Source organism: Spinacia oleracea, chromosome 5 (assembly GCF_020520425.1).
Source record: "Spinacia oleracea cultivar Varoflay chromosome 5, BTI_SOV_V1, whole genome shotgun sequence".
Lineage (NCBI taxonomy): Eukaryota > Viridiplantae > Streptophyta > Magnoliopsida > Caryophyllales > Amaranthaceae > Spinacia > Spinacia oleracea.
Genome location: NC_079491.1, coordinates 37,095,640 through 37,116,210, shown reverse-complemented (window position 1 = coordinate 37,116,210; position 20,571 = coordinate 37,095,640). Strand labels below are relative to the sequence as shown.

The 20,571-nt window shown below is 38.2% G+C and overlaps 2 protein-coding genes across 5 annotated transcripts; one reads left to right on the top strand and one right to left on the bottom strand.

Annotated features, from left to right (window-relative positions):
* The first annotated feature begins 176 nt into the window (after positions 1 to 176).
* Positions 177 to 3,056, top strand: LOC110788577 (nicotinate N-methyltransferase 1). Its single transcript, XM_021993199.2, has 3 exons — positions 177 to 1,068; positions 1,307 to 1,371; positions 2,057 to 3,056. Exons 1-3 carry the CDS (start codon positions 309 to 311, stop codon positions 2,354 to 2,356), a joined length of 1,125 nt encoding a protein of 374 aa, XP_021848891.1. The 5' UTR covers positions 177 to 308; the 3' UTR covers positions 2,357 to 3,056.
* A 13,139-nt stretch (positions 3,057 to 16,195) lies between these two features.
* LOC110788576 (uncharacterized) lies at positions 16,196 to 20,341 on the bottom strand. Of its 4 annotated transcripts, XM_056828194.1 has the most exons (6): positions 20,153 to 20,341; positions 19,470 to 19,521; positions 19,154 to 19,381; positions 17,881 to 17,981; positions 17,351 to 17,657; positions 16,863 to 17,225 (listed from the first exon to the last, which is right to left on the bottom strand). In XM_056828194.1, the coding sequence occupies exons 2-5, from the start codon at positions 19,485 to 19,487 to the stop codon at positions 17,552 to 17,554; spliced, it is 453 nt and encodes a 150-aa protein (XP_056684172.1). In that variant the 5' UTR covers positions 19,488 to 19,521; positions 20,153 to 20,341; the 3' UTR covers positions 16,863 to 17,225; positions 17,351 to 17,551. The 4 variants fall into 4 exon arrangements, 1 of the variants encoding a protein (XP_056684172.1); XR_002533407.2 differs by adding an exon at positions 16,196 to 16,532 and having other exon boundaries at positions 16,659 to 17,225; positions 17,881 to 19,521; positions 20,153 to 20,340; XR_008920792.1 differs by having other exon boundaries at positions 17,881 to 18,196; positions 19,154 to 19,521; positions 20,153 to 20,337.
* Positions 20,342 to 20,571: the final 230 nt, after the last annotated feature.

The following is a 20,571-nucleotide window of genomic DNA, read 5'->3' as shown; positions in this document are numbered from 1 at the left end:
TTGTTGCTAGTTCTCTAGCTGGTTTCCTTGGTAATAATATATCATTATTATTTACCAAAAAAAAATATTATACACCTTATGTTTTGTTAACCAGTGTTAACCAAACAGTCACGTGCAAAGTTACATTGGTGGTGTTTTATGGGTTTTTTATCCAGTCAGCAATAGCTCACTACCCCATGTGGATTTATTGGATGACACAACTTCACTGTTCATACAGCATCTGAAAATCTCTCCTCTTCTCCGTCAGTCCGTCCTCATTTTAGCACGCCCAAATTCTTTGCCACCAATTCCCTCCCACGAGAGAGAAAATGTCCCCGGAAAAACCCACCACCACAGCACCACAGGCAGAGATTGATGAAACATCCGAGTCCAGAAACCAAGCTCGGCTAGCCATCATGGAGTTAGCCAACATGATAAGCATTCCCATGGCGCTAAACGCCGTTGTACGCCTCAAAGTTCCCACCGCAATATGGTCTTCCGGCGCCAACACCCCTCTTACCGCCGCCGAGATCATCCCTCTCATCCTCCCCAACAACCCCCACGCCGACGCCGACAACCTCGGCCGCCTCCTTCGCCTTCTCACTACCTACGGCGTGTTTTCCGAACATCCTCCTATCTCCGGAGAAAATATGAGGCGTTTTTCATTGACGGAGGTCGGACGGACTTTGGTAGAAGGCGATGGCGACGGGTTGTCTTACGGGGAGTATGTGCTACAGCACCACCAAGACGCGCTGGTGCGGGGGTGGACGCTGGTGGACCATGCGGTGAAAGGGCCCACATCTAAGACCCCATTCGAGGTGGCGAATGGGGAGCCGGCGTACGATTACTACGGGAGGAGTGAGGAAATGAATGTGCTGATGCAGCGGGCGATGGCGGGGGTGTCAGTTCCGTTTATGAAGGCGGTGGTTGGTGGTGGGTATGATGGGTTTGATGGGGTGAAGAGGTTGGTGGATGTGGGTGGGAGTGCTGGTGATTGTGTAAAGATGATTATGAGTAAATATGAGTGTATTAAGGAAGGGATTAACTTTGATCTTCCGGAAGTTGTTGCTCAAGCTCCTCTAATCACAGGTGAGATTTTTGTTGTTTTTAAATTATAATGATACAATTATTGGTAATTTATTAGTTTTAGAAGGAGTTATTCGAGTGATAAATCATTGTGATCGATTGTTGATCGTTTCGAATCTTTTTAGGTTGAATCACAATATATGAATAAAGTGTCCCTAATCAGAAAAATAGAAAGTAAATTACTCCTACTACGGAGTGAAAGTAATCCTTGTTTTTAAAGGGTTTGTTGTTGTAAGTGTAGGTGTGACTCATGTGGGCGGAGACATGTTCAAATCGATTCCTTGCGGTGATGCAATCTTCATGAAGGTACTTCCTCTTCATTGTTTCTTTTTTATACATCCATAACCTCTTCTGCTTAGCATCTAATTCATGTCTTTGTTTATCTTCTCTGAATCAAGCATGCTTATATCACATAACTGAAATGTAAATCCATTCTATATTTTGTATTCCTTCCTATTATTAAACCATTCTAGAAGCTGTCTGCATATTATCATTATCGCAGTGTTCCACATGCTAGATGTAGTAGAAAAATGGAAATTCCCACATGCTATGCATCACAATGATCACATGGTATGAGATTTGGTTGGAACTTTGGAACTGAGGCCTTTTAATATATTATCTTTGCTACTGCTTGTTTTGATGGTACAAGGTAGTGAGTTTGTGAATTAAGAATGAGAACCACAAATCTGTATGAAAATGTTGCTATATATTTGAGCAGTAATTAACTTGTTTGTATGTTATTTTATCCAACCATGCTGATTTTTCTATCAAAAAGGCATTACTAAATTTCTTATGTGTATACGTATGATTAAGAGCCGATGTCTATAAGAACAAACCGAACCTACTCTCTCATTTGATAGTTTCACAGTCTCCCTTTAAGCAATTGATCCTTGTTTCTGGTCTAAGATAACCCGCTAGCTATAAGCAATTGATCCTTGTTTAGCATTTGGTGCATGTGTGATCAAGTGTTAAGGTATTGTGGTGCATGCAGTGGGTATTAACGACATGGAGTGACAATGAAGTGAAGCAGATAATGAAAAAGTGTAACGAGGCCTTGCCAGCAGGGGGGAAATTGATAGCCTGTGAGCCAGTATTGCCTGAGAGGTCAGATGACAGTCATCGAACAAGAGCCCTACTTTCAGGAGACATCTTCGTGATGACAATTTATGGGGCAAAAGGCAGGCACAGGATGGAGGAAGAGTACCGACAGCTTGGGATCTCTGTAGGTTTTCCACATTTCAGGGCGGTACACATTGACTACTTCTTCACCATCCTTGAATTTCAGAAGTGATTCTTAATTCTAATGTCATTGATTTCAAAAACATGCAGTGAAATTGGCTAATAGTTGCATTGCCCTCCTCTTGAATAAGTTATAAGTGATAATCTTTTCGTAGCACAATGATGCCTAATTTAGTTGGTGAACTTGTCAGGTAGTTTTAGAGGAAAAGGTCTGCACCTTTTCTGCTTTCCTATGCTGTATGATGTATGCTGTATGCTGTATGCTGTATGCTGTATGCTGTATGCTGTATGCTGTATGCTGTATGCTGTATGCTGTATGTTCTATGTGCAGGGCTGGTTTACTCTGTGTAATGTTTTACTCTGGCTCCAATTTGCAAGTTAGGGACTTGGATTTCCTCAGAACTACAAGCTATCAGGATAGTCCCCTTGATTTTGGAACAAATTAAAAGACCTGAAAATCTAGAGCTGGCGTTCGGGTTAAAGTCTGGTTATGTCAGTCAGATCGCCCGGACATGATTATGTTGGGAAGCATTAATTATTCTTAGACTATTCGTTCATGGAGTGATACTGTGATACGTTGTTTTACTAGCCATCTTTGCAACTTTTGCAAGGTCTCACAAATTAAGTCGTGTACTCGTTGCAGCAATTGGCAATTGTGATAGTTTCCCTAATGTAGTTGACGTTGTTGTCAACAAACATAAGCTTATTACCTACTTTTTTTCTTATAAATATTGGTTCCTCGTTTACAGTTACGGACAAGCCTAACAAAAGAATGACCCCCGACTCTCCATTTTCAATTGTTATTGCCTTGCTTGTACTGTACGGAGTAGTATATTACCAAGTACTATTTACTTGGCAGAAGTTGTGCTTCTATATTTAAATAAATAAATTCTATCTACATCGTAGGGAGATCCCAGGAAATTAATTATTAGAGGAGTGATAAAAAATATGTGTCACTGATGCTGAAATTACTGAGATTGATCATTTGCTCACTTCGGGTTTGTGGCAAAAATATGTGTCACTGATGCTGAAATTACAGAGATTGGGTCAAGGAAGCAAATTAAAAGACAGTGTGGTGTCAGAAGCTGACCCGATTCCGAAAAATCATCTGTTTCGAACTCTAACTGAACTGGTTTGACCCAGAAAGTTAGGACCGAAATCCGATCTGTAACTTATTTGACTTTACCCCACACCCGTTTCACCCGATTTGAACTCCACCCGTTACCAGTTTGATCCGACCCGGATTCCACTTGCCACCAGTTAGATTCCACCCAAACTCCACACAACACCGATTTGATCCGACCTGAACTTCACCGGACACCGATTTGACCCAGTAAATATCTGATTTGACCCGATTTGGTTTGACCCGAACTGTTGACTAACCAACACCGATTTGACCCGACCTAAACTCCACCCGAACTGTAATTATTTAGTAAGTTGAATTTCGTGTCAGCTTAAAGAGTTACTCCGTATATTCTTAATTTCTTATAGATTTATATATAATGTGTATCTACTGTTTACATATGGTTCTCGTTATATAATCATTAATTATCTTATAACTTAAAACAAACTCTAATTGATATAACAATGTTGTAGTTTAGTAAATTAAAAATACTCGTAAATACGTAAATTAATAACTTGTTTAATTAGAAATAGAATGAAAACATTAATCGATAATGACTTGAAAAGATCTAGAATGAAATCGATCCAACCCGAGACCTAACTGAGATGACCCTAACCGAAATCGAACTGGTGTTGAATTGACCCGAACTGAAATGACCCGAGTCAAAGTCTACCCGACCCAAAGTTACCTGACCCGGATTTGACCCGACAAAACCCGTTTAGAACCCGATACGGGATCACCAAGTCCGTTTTTGACCCGTACCGAACTTGACCCGACCCAACAACAATTGACCTGAAATTGACCCGAACTGAATAGACCCGACTCAAACCCGATCTGACCCCGATAAATTTTGACCCGAACCGAATAGACCCGAACTGTCATGGGTCAACCCGCAACCCATCCGATGACCCAATTTGACACCTCTAGTGTTATGTTATGGACCTACATAATCATCTGCATATTTATTACTCCGAAATCTATAGTGCATCTAGCATCTGCATCACCATCACATTAGCAGGAACATCTTGTCTAGCACACATTATAATTTACAAACATGTATCTGTACGGCTAAAAACATTCGAACTTGTTACATCTAAATCGAGAACGTAATAAAACTTAAGAGTCTTACTCTTACCATTAGACCAACATATCTTATTTAGTTTAATTAGATGTTAATTAGCATCATATATTCATATTTGATTAGGAGAAATGGATTAGGTTTAAGTATAACAAATCAGTAAATCTTTTAGCTTGTGAAGCTTAATACGGAGTTACTTGCTTGCTAATATCAATGACGTACACAATATTCAATTTCAAATTGTTCTACCAACCCCCAAAACTTTATTAACTAAGCTCGTTAAGTGGACGGATGTTTCAATATAGATACACACTCATAAGTCACTAACACACTTGGACATACAAATACATGTTTATATTATATTTTTATTCCTATCCTTTCCTAATGGTTTAGTGATGCACAAGTCTTAACTTGTAAACATCATAAGTATAATTGTGTGATCATGTATATGAATTTGGCGACAGAGCGAGAATAAGACCAACTGATTGACCAAGATAAACAAACAAACAAACATTATATTGACCAATTGAATTAAACTAACTAATTAGCAAATAGAATTATAACACACAAAAGAAAAATCACTCAATAAATTCCTCTGAAATTACATCGCATAGCCATAGGCTTATACATAAGCATCTAAAAACAAGGAAATAAAACCACATACGGTCTTGAACTCAAAACAAATAAAGTTGATGGCTCTTAATTTTAAAATTTTAATGACCATGATTAAAAACTATTACTCCTTACATTATATAGATAGATAGATAGAAGGTATATAGCAGAGGGAATAAACATAATCTGCCTTGCCCTTTCGAAAATTTCCTTCGAGGCCCACTTCATTTGAAGCATGAAGAGCTTACTAAATAAAATTCAAAGTCGGAGGAACCGAAAAATGCCAAAGGATCCAAGTTGCCCTATTAAGAGTAGGAATGGATAAAAGAAAAACCGCGCTCCTCTCCTAATAAATAAGGTGAGAAGCGCGGTTCTTTTGAATCATTCCAACTCAAATTTCTCCTAGTTTGATTGTAATATTATGATCATGTCAACTAGCTAGCTAGGAGAGGACAAAATACCAACACCAACACCATTCTCCTTAAAGACCGGCCTCCATCGCACACGGTGGTGGGAGGGAGGCCGGATGAAATGTGCGTTACGTGGTGGGAGAGGTATGTGTGTGTGTGTGTGTGTGTGTGTTAGAGGGTTTCTCCATGGAGGGGTAAACTCATGATATATAAGGGGTCTCCCCTTCTTAGGTCATGAGTTCATGACTCATGAGAGGAATGGAAAAAGAGGGTGATAGGTGACTTATGTAGTGGTGTGTAGTCACTTTTTGGGTTTAAAGTAATATGAAAAGCAAAGTGTTGAGAGAAGTGGGGTTTGCTACTTAGCATCTTCCGAAGCATATGCCATGCCCTATGACAACACCCATTCTCCCCCCTCACATTCAGCTAACCCTCTCGATCTACTTATTTCTTCTTTTTTTATTTTATTGCTTTGCTTTTGTTTTTCTATTTCTTCAATTTCAACCCTCGTTTTACTTTCATTAATAATTTGGAAAATCTCGGATTAACAACTCCATCACCCCATACTATGATTTTCTTGTTCACCACTAGATTATTGCCACGTGGTGCCATAACATTAGATCATTCGAACTGGTGTCTTTTCAACTTTTAGGTACGTTTTCTTCATCTTATCTCATATGAACTTATTGAAGCTGATTAAATCTGACATAATTGAAACATATTGGACCCGAATGGTCTTTTCAAAAGAGTAAACTCGAGATAGAGTGATTTATAGGATCAGTCTGATTGGAACTTATATATCTTATATGACTTGATTCCAACTTATTTCAACTTATCAAATCTAAAACTTATTTTATTTTAAGGTGAAAATTAAGGAGACACCATCAAAGATTTCAATAAGTCATTTGGATTATATATTAAGTAGGGGTCATATGACTCGTATCATATTTGGATGATAAGTCATATGGTTTGGTTTTAGATTAATTAGTTTATCATAAAAATATCAACTAATCTTGATCATATTATACAGAGTACATTGTTCAAGCAGGTTATTTCAGAACAGGTGATTCAAGCCGGATCAGTTTTGTAAAGTTTAGTTTTATCTACACCTGGTTATCGGGCGGGTCGGGTCAGGGTCGGGGCGGGTCAAAAGAGGGTCGGGTATTGAAAGGGTCATTTTTAACAGGTCGATAATGGGCGGGTCAAAAGCGGGTCGCGGGTCAATAGCGGGTCATTAGTGGGCGGGTCAATAAACGAGCAATGAAAAATGAAAAACAAAAGAGCCATGTGCAAGTACAAGTGAATACGAAGCTATACACGTAAATTTTTGTATCATTACTATTTTAATTTTCAAAATAATTGTAGTATAAGTTTGACCCTATAATGACTCTGTCCAATAAAAGCCATGTCCAATAAGAGCCCTGACCAATAAAAGCCCTATTAACTTGACCCTAACCCTATATCCATTGGACTACCCTGTTCAATAACCAAGTCTATTTATCCATCATAAAAATTAAGGAACCCCAACATGAAGTAATCTTTGAGTAAATTTTCATGGTCCACATCTAATAACTACAAATTAAGCTTAATATGTGGTCCTATAAAAGCAGACTCACTCCCAGTAAAACTAATCATCAAATCAGCTACTAGAGTTTTACAGAAAAGTAACATTTAAAAATGATAAAATCATAGGGCAAAAACAAGTGCGTGTAAGAAAAGAGATTGACTACATGTAAGTCTGACGGCTTCAATTCTATCATAAAATTAATTGGTGATAAATGAATTACTACCTCCGTTTCATAATGGTCTTTACACTTTCTTTTTATCTTTGGACATGAAAATTTACTACTTTACCCTTCTTACGAACTTGTGTGAATAGTGTCAAAACTCAATTGTGTCAAGTAAATAAGAACGGATGGAGTATATGTTAGTCAGTATCGGCGTTTGTAAGAAAGTATACAATGCCACCTCGCGCCCTCCTCTTTTAATTTGACACATGTCATTACGTGTCATCCAATATTATTCAAAAATTACAAATACAAGTTTCGAACCCATGACTTGGTGATTGGAACCACTAATGACTTATCCGCTTGGCTATGTAAATTTACGTGTTATATTTTGCAAACAATATATAATAAAGTGATAGTAAAGAAAGAAAAATGATTTTAATAAAAATAAGAGTTAATTATGATTTGTTTTTATTTTTTTTACAGAAAAATAGGCATAGTTACAATTATTCAAGTGATGACTTTACCTTCGGGGCATCGTCCGAGCCCAAAATCTAATTAGTCTTTTGAAAAAAGAATATTTCTAAAAATTCCTTTCCAAATTTTAAATTCTACCTACCAGTTAAAAGCCCTTTTCATCAGCATATGTCGTTTTTTTTTTGCTGGTTTCCATGCATTGAACAGATTTTCTGTTCACTATGTCAAAAAAGTCATTATACTTAAAAGCATACTTATATATATTCTGTTGGAACTCTTTTTGTTACAAGAGTATATCCTTTATGTGCTTTTTGTTGATTACGTAACAAACTTGTTAATTAACTAAAGAAGTAAAGAGTAATTCCTTGCATTTTAATTCGAATTTATAGACACTCAAGTCCATGTGATAATGCGATATAATACGGCTTTCTGCAATGGCAGGAGTAGTAATCTATACTAATATATTAAAAGGCGTTTATAAGAACTAGCAAGGATTGAACACTAGACCTCTTGAATTAAAAGTTACCATTCTTACCATCTTAGCTAGCCACAATGATGTTAAAATTTTCTATTTAAATAATAAATACAACCTTTTTAAAATGAATAATATTGAATTAAAGGGAAAAAGAACAAAGGAAATTAATAACTTAACTTATAAATGTACAATTCTTCTCTTCTCAACTTAAGCTTGAAAAATAAAAAAAACTTAGGGTAATGGAGTGTAATTATGAGTGTGGAAGAGGGAAACATTGACAGGAGTATAATAATCAACTAATCATGAAGAAGAGAACTCGACTTTGTTTTGATTTTCGGATATGGGAAGGAAGTTTGTTGATCGGCCACTGATCTTGCATGGAAATCAGATAATAGCACCACATACGCACATATTTAAAATAAGTAACCCACTAAAAGTAAAACCCGGAGCAACGTCCGAACCACAAACTAGTTAATCTTAATATGCCGCGATGGCGAATCCGAAATCAGTAGATTATGGGCATCTTATAATCATTAAAATAATGAATGTTTGTACTTGTTTATAACCTCCTGTTTTTTTTGACAGAAAACGCGATCCATCTAACCACTCTATTGCCCCTTGGTTAGCACCATAGGTCACCGTCCAGAAACGGGCATCATCATTCAATTCCCTAATTGTTTCAAGTTTTAACTGCATTTTTAACTTCGCTATTACCATGTTTCATGACTTTTCATTGTTTTTGCTGATGGGTTACACCGTTGAACTAGAAATTTTAGATTGGGGGCAGTACAATGTCAATAGACGAGCATAAACTTTTATTTTAAAAAAATCTTAATGTGAAGTATATCTTGTTGCTAAATTTAGGACTTTAAGAGGCAACCGGATTACCGGATTAATAAATAGTGGAGGAATTAAAAAAGAATTGCAACACGCGACCAACTTCCTGGACGTTCCGTCAATCAAAAGGTCTTGTGCGCACAAGATGTACAATAAATTTATTGTACACCAAGATAATTTTTACCCATTTTTTTATAACTTTAACCTAGTTTTGATTAACTTTTATAAACGTTGATAGATAAACAATTTAAAAGGTTAAATGATTAATTTTATACCTTATTAGTGATTTTGAACAAATAAGTTTCATTAAAATGAAAAAAATTTATCACTAAAAAAATAGATAACTTTTACATATATAAGCTTAACTTTTAAGCATTTTGGGTTAACTTTTACTCCGGTGTACAATATTTATTGTACAACCCTTGTAAATAAGAATTTGTGTCCGCCAATAGAGTAACTTGCATCGAACTTCCGTCAATAGGGAAACTTTCCATCTCACACTGAAAACAAACTAACCTACCTTATATATGGAAAATCGTTTGCAAAATCATGGGGGCAAGTAGACCTGGTAAAACTGACCCGCACCCGAAAAATCGACCCGAATGATCTGATGTGTAACACGAAATTAACCCGAAAATCGAATAGACCCGACCCGAAACCGAAATTGACCCGAAAGTGATTTGACCTGAAATGACACGATACCCGAAGGACTCGAACCCGATATTCACCCGAAATCGAAAATAACCGTAAATTTTAAATCAACCCGAACTGATCCGAACCGAAGATCTGAAACCGATCCGAACCGAAGAGCAACTCAAAATTGCCAATTAGTTTAAAAATATAAGTTTTTTTTAGCTTATCATATTATTATTATTTAATTTTTTATTATTTTATTATTATTATTATTATTATTATTATTATTATTATTATTATTATTATTATTATTATTATTATTATTATGGGAAAACACTAAAACGTTACAAGCTTAACAAGCTACAAAGATCAAGTGAACTACAAGAAGTTGGAGGGGAGCCGAGATACAATCTGGGCCCCCACTCCTCTAGCTATGGCGAACCCGATCCTGCTGAAAATGTGGGCAGCTGCCCGTGCCCCAATGTCTTGAGCCCTGGAGTACGTCTGGACCCGCTTCAGCAAAGAAACAACCCCTTTCTCTAATTCCCCAAAAGAAGAGAAGGGAAAAGGAAAGAAACCGTAACCCAAAGCCCTACAACGTGCCGCATACTTATCCTGCTTCCGCTGCGTTGCAACCGCCACAACCCGACCTGGAATGAAGCCTGACAACCCAGATTGCGTCATAGGGGAAGACCCAGTCAAGTCAACACACACATCTAGACCGCCATCCCATGAGTAAAGCAATATATCTGCAGGACGAAGAGCTCCATCACTCTCACTAGTCAGCCCAACATCAACCTCCTTGCGAGCAGAAATCCCCGACCGATAGCAAATATCCAAAAGGGTATCACGAACAACATTATGTCGATGTTTGATACCCACAATCCCAGCACAAGACACGGCATGATCCCCATAAATGTCCCCGTCGAAAACCCGAGAGCAAGCAGAACACGGCGTCAAATCAGAGAACAACGGAATACCCAATCGATAGCAAAGAAACGAACGATAAGTCTTACCGTTCATAGTCTGGCCTAACCCCGAGATGGGGACTGCTCGCAACCAAGCTGAGTAGTGATCCCCCTGCTGTGATTTCCATAGGGCAACAAGATGTGAAGATAAGGAGTAGGCGGATTCCGCATCAGCAGTAAACTTCGTGAAATATATGTCTGCCAATTTCTTCATGAGTCTGGGGGCAAATATCCAAAAGGGTATCACGAACAACATTATGTCGATGTTTGATACCCACAATCCCAGCACAAGACACGGCATGATCCCCATAAATGTCCCTGTCGAAAACCCGAGAGCAAGCAGAACACGGCGTCGAATCAGAGAACAACGGAATACCCAATCGATAGCAAAGAACCGAACGATAAGTCTTACCGTTCATAGTCTAGCCTAACCCCGAGATGGGGACTGCCCGCAACCAAGCTGAGGAGTGATCCCCCTGCTGTGATTTCCATAGGGCAACAAGACGTGAAGATAAGGAGTAGGCGGATTCCGCATCAGCAGTAACCTTCGTGAAATATATGTCTGCCAATTTCTTCATGAGTCTGGGGGCAGCGATCTCACTAGGGCTACACATAAGGTCGGTCTCCACGGTCCTATTGAAAAGACCAAGAGCATCATCAAAGGACGGTCCCGGACCATCAACACCTGAAAGCCGAAGAAGCGAATCCTGCAAACCAGAAGACTGCAAACGGGATGCAAGAAAAGCATAATGCCGAACATCACCAGCTGAATAAACACCCAATCCTCCATAAGAATAAGGCAAGGTGGCAAGGCGCCATTGCCAGTCACCGAATCCAGGTCCCGAAGCAGTCACGATGCGCTCTAAAGAAGCCCGCAGAGCCACATCAAAAGATAATTGGGCCGCTTCGAAAAGATGAGGCGGATAAGTGCGCATAGAAAAGTAGAGTTTAGAAACTCCAGTACAGGCACGAAGAAGCAACAACTCACACTGGGGATCATTAAGCTTGGCTACAACATCCATCAACACAACAGTCTTCGACACACGCTGCGAAACCAACTCCTTACAAAAAGAGGAATACGTACTGACTGGGCCACCAAGCAACTTAACACCAAGCGCAGGACGAGCAATATCCGTAGGAAAGACACCCTCTAGACAACTGCGTGGGTCCTCCGAAGGCCAGAAAACCTCCGCCTTCTCAACATTAACATGGAGACCTAAACGAGGACCCTCCTCCAAAATCAACTCCAAGACCTGTCCAACCACCAAAGTGTCACCAACGATAGTGCCATCGTCCAAGTACCAAGCCTGAAGAGATAGATCAAATGAGTCTCTAATTCGACACACCAATGGATGTAGAACCAGAGAAAAAAGCAAAGGGCCGAGAGGATCCCCTTGCTGCACACCCTGACAAGACCACAAGGTATGCTCCCCATAATACAGCCGCGCTGGAGAAGAGTAGCAGAATTCAACCCAACGAGAAAGAGCAGGACAATGGAGCCGAACCTCACGCAACAAAGCCGATCGATCAACTAAATTGAAAGCATTCTGAAAATCCACCAATAACATAGATAGGCCAACATCGGCCCCACGAGCCTCAACCAACCGATTGACAGCATGGAGAATGGCCTCACCACCTGCTGGAACCCCAACTCCAAACTGAAGACCTCCAAAGTAGTTTCCTAAACGCGGACCAATCAAAACAGCCCCGACCTTAGAAACAAGGTGCCTCCAAATAGTGCCCACCGCAATAGGCCGAATACCCCCACCAGGCTTAACCAGTGGCGTAAGAGGAGCACTGGCAATGTATCCTCCAAGCTCAGCATGACACTTTCCAGCAAGAAAGAGATTAACTACCTGAGTGATAGCATCCACCAACTCATCAGAAACAGCTACAGCAGCACAACCCAAGCAATCCAAAAGGTGTTGAGCACGCAAGCCATCTCTACCGCACGAAGTACCACGCGGAAAGCCCATAATCTGCTCCAAAACAACAGCGGAGGAAGCAGTAAGGTGATGATTAACAGGGATATCCGGTAAGGTAGGGACCGGAATGGAATGGTGCTTTGCTTGCAAATCTGCAAGAGTAGCATCATCGTAAGGGGCAAGACCTGAGGAAGAAAGAACCCTAACGGCAGCAGTGTAGTGACCGTCAGAAATCTTTCTCTTGCATTGCTTAATATTACGCTCCGCCAAATCATGGTCTTCGTCAACATCCAATAGAGGGGGAGACACGCTAGCCAATGTGTCTATGACAAGTTGCTCAGAACCACCAGGCACACCCCAAGAACGAATAGCAGAGGTGATACACTCTTCCTGGTGTCGCCGCCTAACACCGAAGGAACACTCACGATTACTTCGTGGAGAAAAAGTCTTGAGGACACAAAGAGGTAACACGAGCAACTGAACCCAACAAGCGATGTCATCTGGTCTGCAAATCACCTTATCAAGCGCCCCTTTCAGAACTCGCGAAAAACCCAAACGACATTTGGGAGGGATGGATTTCACAGAACGCAACCGCTTAGACCATAAAGTGTTTAGAAGAGCAACATCAAAAGAAAAATGATGTTCTCGAGGCGCATCAGAAGTAGACAACTCGGAAGCAGGAGCTTGTGGTTTTTGAATACCGTAGAGAGTAAAACGAATAGTACCATCCCCAGAATCAGGTGGGTCCACAAAAACCGAACTAGAACCACTGCCATGTCGACACCTAATACGATGAGTATGCGTCTTGAAACAATCTCCACATAGACAAATTCCCATACGACGAAAGGTCACCTCAGCCGTAGTAAAAACCTCCGAATTGGTAGTGAGGGAATGACGGGTTACATCCCGCACATCAGAGCAACAATGACGATCCCGTAAGTGAGTGATCAGAGAACTCCTTACCAAACCACGCCCACCGCCATCCTGGCACCCGCTAAGACCCACAAAAGGGCAATGAAACTTCTCCACGGTAGCCGCCATATCAAAGCACTACAACCCCTGGACAAAACAGGAGCAAAACAATGCAGTACCACACAAAGCACCAAAATGAACCCCTGCAAATGTAACAAACCCCTGCACCAAAATGAACAACCCCTGCAAATGTAACAACCCCTGCACCAAAATGAAACAACACAAAGCACCGCAAAACGGAACTGCTGGACCAAAGAAGCACCGCAAAACTGCCGAACAACCCACAAAATTGCCGAACAACACACAAAACTGCCGAATAACCCACAAAACCGCCAGACTCAAAATGCACCACGCTGCACAAACGGAACCAACCACCTGAATGCCGCCAACAACCACGTTGCACGACCACCAGCCGGGAAAACCGCCGCCTGAAAGCTACCCTGAACCATTCACCAAACTGAACTCACGAGTGCGGAAAACGAGCACACGACCTTGATCGAAACACCAAAGTGACCCTGGAATTGATACTGAACATCCAAATTGCCGGAACTGATCGAAACACCAAACAGAAACCCGAAATGAAAATGAACTCCCGAAATTCCTGGAACTGAACCCACGAAAAACACCCGTCGATACCCGAAAAACCGCCAGCAAAAACCGCCGTGAAACTGCCTGAAAACCGCCTGAAAACGCCGACCCTTTACCGCACCCTTCGCCGGACCGAGAACCTGCTACCTTCGCCGGAAAATGAACGTGCTAATTAACAGCCCTAATCGCCATAGCCATCGCCGTACCCAACCCCCGTGCTAATTATTATTATTATTATTATTATTATTATTATTATTATTATTATTATTATTATTATTGTCAAATGGTTGAGTGACATATTAATCTGACTTACGGAGTATTATAAAGGGTCTTTTAGAGCAAGATTAGCGCTAGTCTGAGCAATAGTCTGAGCAACAGTCTTATTGAGTATTAACCTAAGACCTCCCATTTAAGTGGAAGAGTATGAAAAAAGTCTGAGCAAGAGTCTTGGAATTCCAAGACTCTACTTAAGACTCTTAAACCGTAAATTCAATCTTAACTATTATTATTTTTTCTATTTTATTTTATTATTTTCTTAAGTTTGAGGAGTCTTGAATGAGTACGAGGGGTGAAGTGGAAAAATTAAGTAAGTCTGAAAGGGTCTCAACAAGAATATGAGAAATTGAAAATAAATAAAAATTAATAAAAAGATGATGTGGAAGTCTTAGCTTATACCAACGATAATCTTGCTCTTAGTCAAACTGTTTCAGATCCAATATAGTACGGAGTATATGGGTTTGAACAATGTGATAATTAATTTTGGGCCGGGAAAATACCATTTTTATGCTTCAACCCTGTAACCGACTGCATTTATAATTCAATTCCTCATCGTTCGAGGCCATAACTCACGTACGTGGTTTATTTTGCGGAAAAAAATTAATTCAAAACCTTGCTCTTGATAACATGACAAATATGAGTTTAAGTTGTTGTTCCTATTGATGACTAGACTTTAGCCCGTGCGATGCACGGTTTCTATTAAATTGTTACGTTAAAATAAAACTCCTACATATATATCAACTGCTATATTTTATATATTAGATTAACTTGATTTTTTATTTTTTTTGGATTGAATTTCATTTTAGATTTATTTTTTAATTATTATAGTGTTTGATTTTGGATGAAATTGTATATAATAAATATTAATAATTATTTAATAAAACTATTTATGTGGCACCTAATTATTTATCCACGTGGCATTCGACTTTTTAATTCAAAAATAATTTTGAAGTCCTATTTTTTATTGGATGAAACAATTAGATTTCCTACGTGGCGCTCTAATATTGGATTAATGTTTGATTTTGGATTGAATTTTATTTTAGATTAGTGTTTGATTTTGGATGAATTTTATTTAGATTTATTTTTTAATTATTAGAGCGTTTGAATTTGGATGGAATAGTATATATTAGTAATTAATTAATTAATTTAAATATCTACGTGGCACCTAATTAATTATCTACGTAGCACTCGATTTTTTTAATTCAAAAATAAATTAGAAATATTATTTTTCATTGGCCGAAACCATTAGTAATCCTAGGTGACGCTCTAATAGTTCAGCAAATATGCCTCCTTTATATATGTATATTAGATTAGCTAAAGAATATATAATACAATGTAGGAAAATTTGGTAATATTAATCCAACCTTTGGCCGATTTTTTTTATTAAGCCCACCTACGACATATTTTTTAATAATCCCACATTTACCACCCAACGTCTTTTATTGGGCCCAACACGTCATAAACCTATTGTCGGCAGTAATATGTCTCTACGTGGAAGTACTCTCTCTCGATATATTCAGTCATCATCATCAATTCATCACCATCTCAATGATTTTTTCACCGGTTATCGGTCACTTAAGCCCAATAAAAGTCGTTGGGTAGTAAAGGTGGGATTATTAAAAAATATGTCGTAGGTGGGATTAATAAAAGAAAACCGGCCAAAGGTAGGATTAATATTACCAAATTTAATGTATTAGAGTTCTATGTCAACTCTAACTAGTAATACTATTGTTATGCGTCTAGTACTAGGATACTACAATTTATAATAATCCTAGTCTAACTCTAACACCACACAAAGTATAATCCTCGTATTAATAGAAACCTAAAGCTAGGTTTTTAACAAGGTACAAACTTGTTGCGACTTTGTAAAAATAAACAGTTACAATACATGTACTCGATCCAAATAATGAAGACAAGCTAAACTCCATAAAGCCCAGTGATTCTGCAACCAAAGGCGGCAGTAAAAAACAATGTTAACGAGACGAATTTTAACAACAAGGGAAATCAAAATAGTAAGAAGAGCAGACAGAGTCCTGAAGCTGTTGTGGCTTGACACAGGTAATGCAGGAAAAGGTGGGAAAACGAAGAAAGATAATTGTGTGAATGCTGGATTACTGAATCTCAGCCCTGCAGTTCAACAGTTGAGTGAGTTGAGTGAGTTGAGTTCAAATCAAGGGTCTGCAACAGTTCATCTCATGAATTACAATTTACAATGCAGCTCTTTCTAGTAACTTTGGGTATGATCTTACTTACCAAGTCCCAACACCACCTTACTTTTATCACAACGTAACACTGCCAATGAAAAGTCCGAGAGTTCTCACGTTCATACATCAACCTTTAATTCCTTCGATATGTTAGTTTAGTAATTCTTATCTTCTTTTTGGCTCATTTAAATAAGATCATTCAACAAATGATAAGAAAATAATGGAAATAAAACCAACATTAGCACATGGTAAATAAATTTAAAAATCATATCTTCAAGATTTCCATTTTGACATAGAATATAACTTATCAGATAAGAATTGATAAGTAACTAAGCAAATGACCAAAGTCATAAGCAATGTTCTATTCCAACTTATACCAAAATATTATGTCCAAAAGTCAGAGTAATTCAACCCTAAATTTCTTAAGTCACATCTCCATAACTCCAGTATGATGCTACTTCCTCTAATTAGTAACAATATATTAGCTAATGTATCATATTAACATCAAATTAGTAACAATTAGCTAATGTACCATATTAACATCAGGTTGATTATGAACAAGATTTTGGTGTAGCCCAATCCACAAAGGAACCAACACAATCATCATCTTCAATCACTGCATTTTAAAGGAAAAAAAGGAGTCAATGGTAGCATTTTGCCATTTTAACCTATATAAGAAAATGCAATATCCTCCATAGAAGGGAACAAATCAATGAAATACAAAGGTTGAAATGAACTTACTTTCATAACCGACCAACCAACTACGAGATGTTATCAAAGCCCCCACATGTTCAGGAAGAGTGGAACTTCTATACTTATTCAAAACTCGACCTCCTACACTAAAAGTTGATTCCAAAGCCACAGTTGTGAGGGGAACAGTGAGTATATCTCTAGCAAGATGAGAAAGTGTTCCATACTTGTTCTCATTCTCTTTCCAAAAATTTAAGATGTCAAGCTTAGCTGTTCTTTCCAATTTAGCATCCCCAAGATAAGCTTGCAATTGTGATCTCCCAGCATAAGTAGGTACGACTTCATTGTTGTCATATGTCTAAAAGAACAAGAAATATAAAAATTAGTCATGCAACTAAACTTAGACTGTGCCTTAAACTCATTGACCTAATACTAATTCAGAATTAACCAAATTTAAATATCAACCACTAGATTAGCATTAAAACATAGAACAACCAATACCCCAACAATGGCAAGACAGATAACGTAAAAAATTGTATGAAAACAAAATAAAACAATATAAACAAAAAAATAAAACTTACTGCAAAATAGTCAAATTTACGCTTGTGATTGTCATATGGTGTGCTTGTGTTTCAGGTGGGAGGGAGCCTTCCGGGGTATATTCCTGGCAAAATATCTCTAACTTGCGTGTGACATCAGAAACTTTTAACTTAGTTACTGCCTTCCCATACAAACTTTCATAACAAAACATCAGAATAGAAAGCTTGCAACGAGGATCAAGAACTACAACAAAGGTAAATTACATGCTATAATCATCCTCTTCCGAGTTGAACCAATACTTATCAAATTTGATATTCATTTCTATTGCCATTTGTTTTAATACCTCGTCATTGCTTCCTGTCAAATCGGTCAACACCATAAGAATCTTCCAAACATTCACAAAATACAAATTTGAGGTAGGATAATCACTTCCCGAAAATAACTCGGTTATATCAGAGAAGGGTTCCAAAACATCTTGAATTTTTTGAAGATTCTCTCACTCTTCAAAGTTAGGGAAACGTTTGAAAGAGGAGTCTTTTATAACCATTTCCATAAAAACCTCACGATATAGAGAAGCCCTTTCAAGCATCAAATATGTAGAATTCCATCTTGTAGCTACATCAAGCCACAACGATTTAGTTTCTCCTATCTTTGCTAATTTAACACAATCGCGAAAAGTATTTTTCTTGTTTCAGACCACTTAATGTACTTCACACCATCTCTAACCTTGACAACAGCATGTTCAATGACCTTAAGTCCATCCTTAACTATTAAATTCAGTACATGTGCAGCACACCGAACATGAAAAAATTCACCATTGTGTAACAAAGCACCTCGTCCCTTCAATGTATCTTTCAAATAATTTTGCATTTTATCGTTGCTAGAGGCGTTGTCTAATGTGAAACAAAATATCTTGTTTTCGATACCCCACTCTTGAATCAATGCTAACACAGCACTATACATTGTTTTTCCAGTGTGTGGTGTATCAATGTGGCAAAACTCCAAAACTTTACTAACTAACTTCCAATTAGCATCCACATAATGAGCAGTGAGACACAAATAACCTTCAGTTTGACAAGAAGTCCACATATCACAAGTCAAAGAGATACGACCAGATACATTACTAAGAGTTTCCTTCAATTTAACTTTTAAACTTTTATGCATTTTTAAACAATCAGCTTTAGCAGTGTTTCTACAAATACTTCTTACTTGATGATTCAAATATGCATGAATTTTCCTATTACCCTCATGCTCGACTCAAGAAAAGGCATATCCATGTTTTATAATGGCTATAGATATCAACTCCCTGTATACCTTTTGGTCGTAAATAGAACTTATTTTTCCGTCAGTATTCGAACGTTGAACGTATGCAAGATAATGTTCATACTTCTGGATATGATTTCTCATATTGGAAGTTCCATAATGTGAGTTGGCGATGAAAGAGGCGGTCTTGAAATGTTTGCAAATTGCCCTATCTTTAGTTTCTGACGAGTCAAGCTTCATGTATTCCTTCCAGATTGTACTCCTGTTTCCCTTAAAAGCCTGTGTTTCAGGAAGAATTGGGATGTTGTCAACTAGATGACAATGCACATTAGCTTGTGTTTGTGGGTGTTTCTAGCTCATTAACTACCTCTGGCATTGTCTCCATGGTTGTGAACCTTGTGGTTGTTGACCTTAGAGAACTGCAAAATAATAAAATTGACCAAGGTCAGAAAACCATAGTTGAAATATTATTTAACATATTCCTCCTTGCAAAGAAACACAACCCATTGGTAAATCATCTTCGATTCCACTTAATCAATAGCAGTAAACAAAAATAATCAACAACTAATCAATCAAAACAAACCCCACAAGGATATCCCATCAGGAACTATACTATGAATTTCCATCATAGCCCAGTAGCCCACAATTTCTATACCATCAGCAAACCTAGAATTCTTATAGAAAGCATTAAGCAAGATATTAAAACTAATTAAATCAGGCTTTGACCCTCCATTTCCATTTTCATTGGTCATTGATTGGTTTTCCATTTCGTCCACTATTGAAACTTGAAAGTACCTATTTGTGATTGTGATAATGTAGCAGAACGAAATTTCCCAATTCTCATTTGCTACAACATTCGGCTATTGAAAATTTCAAACCAAGATTAAACCCCAATTTCAAAGCAAAACTAAACCCCATTTCGATCCGAATATCAAAACAAAATTAACCCCCAATTTCAATCCAACCCTAATTAACATGAAACCCTTAATTAACATGAAAATAAAGGAATTAAGGAATATGAACAATAGTAAGAGAAAGAAGACATGTTACCTTGCAGTTACTCGTCAGCCATGGACGCCGGGAAAGAAGTTGGAGACGAGATGGACTTTGAAGGTATGTATGGAGAAGGAATGTGGAAGTCAATTGGGTTTTTTGGGATATGTATTGTTTTAGCTATTTGGAACGAAAAGGGGAAGTAGAGGACAGAGGGGGTGTATGCCGTGTAATGTGTATAGACTCATAGACTCATAGTATGTCACATGCATGTACAAATCTTGACCACGGTAAGTAAAGTACTCTTTGGCTTTTGGAGGGAGTTTTCCCGCTTTTTTTCCACCTACTAATACATTTAGAGGGAAATTTACCGCCTAAATTATGATATGTAGAATGTGAAAGTTTAACTTTTGTCATATAAATTGTAATAACCCCATTATACCATAAATCAGTAAATTAACTAAACTCCATACCCT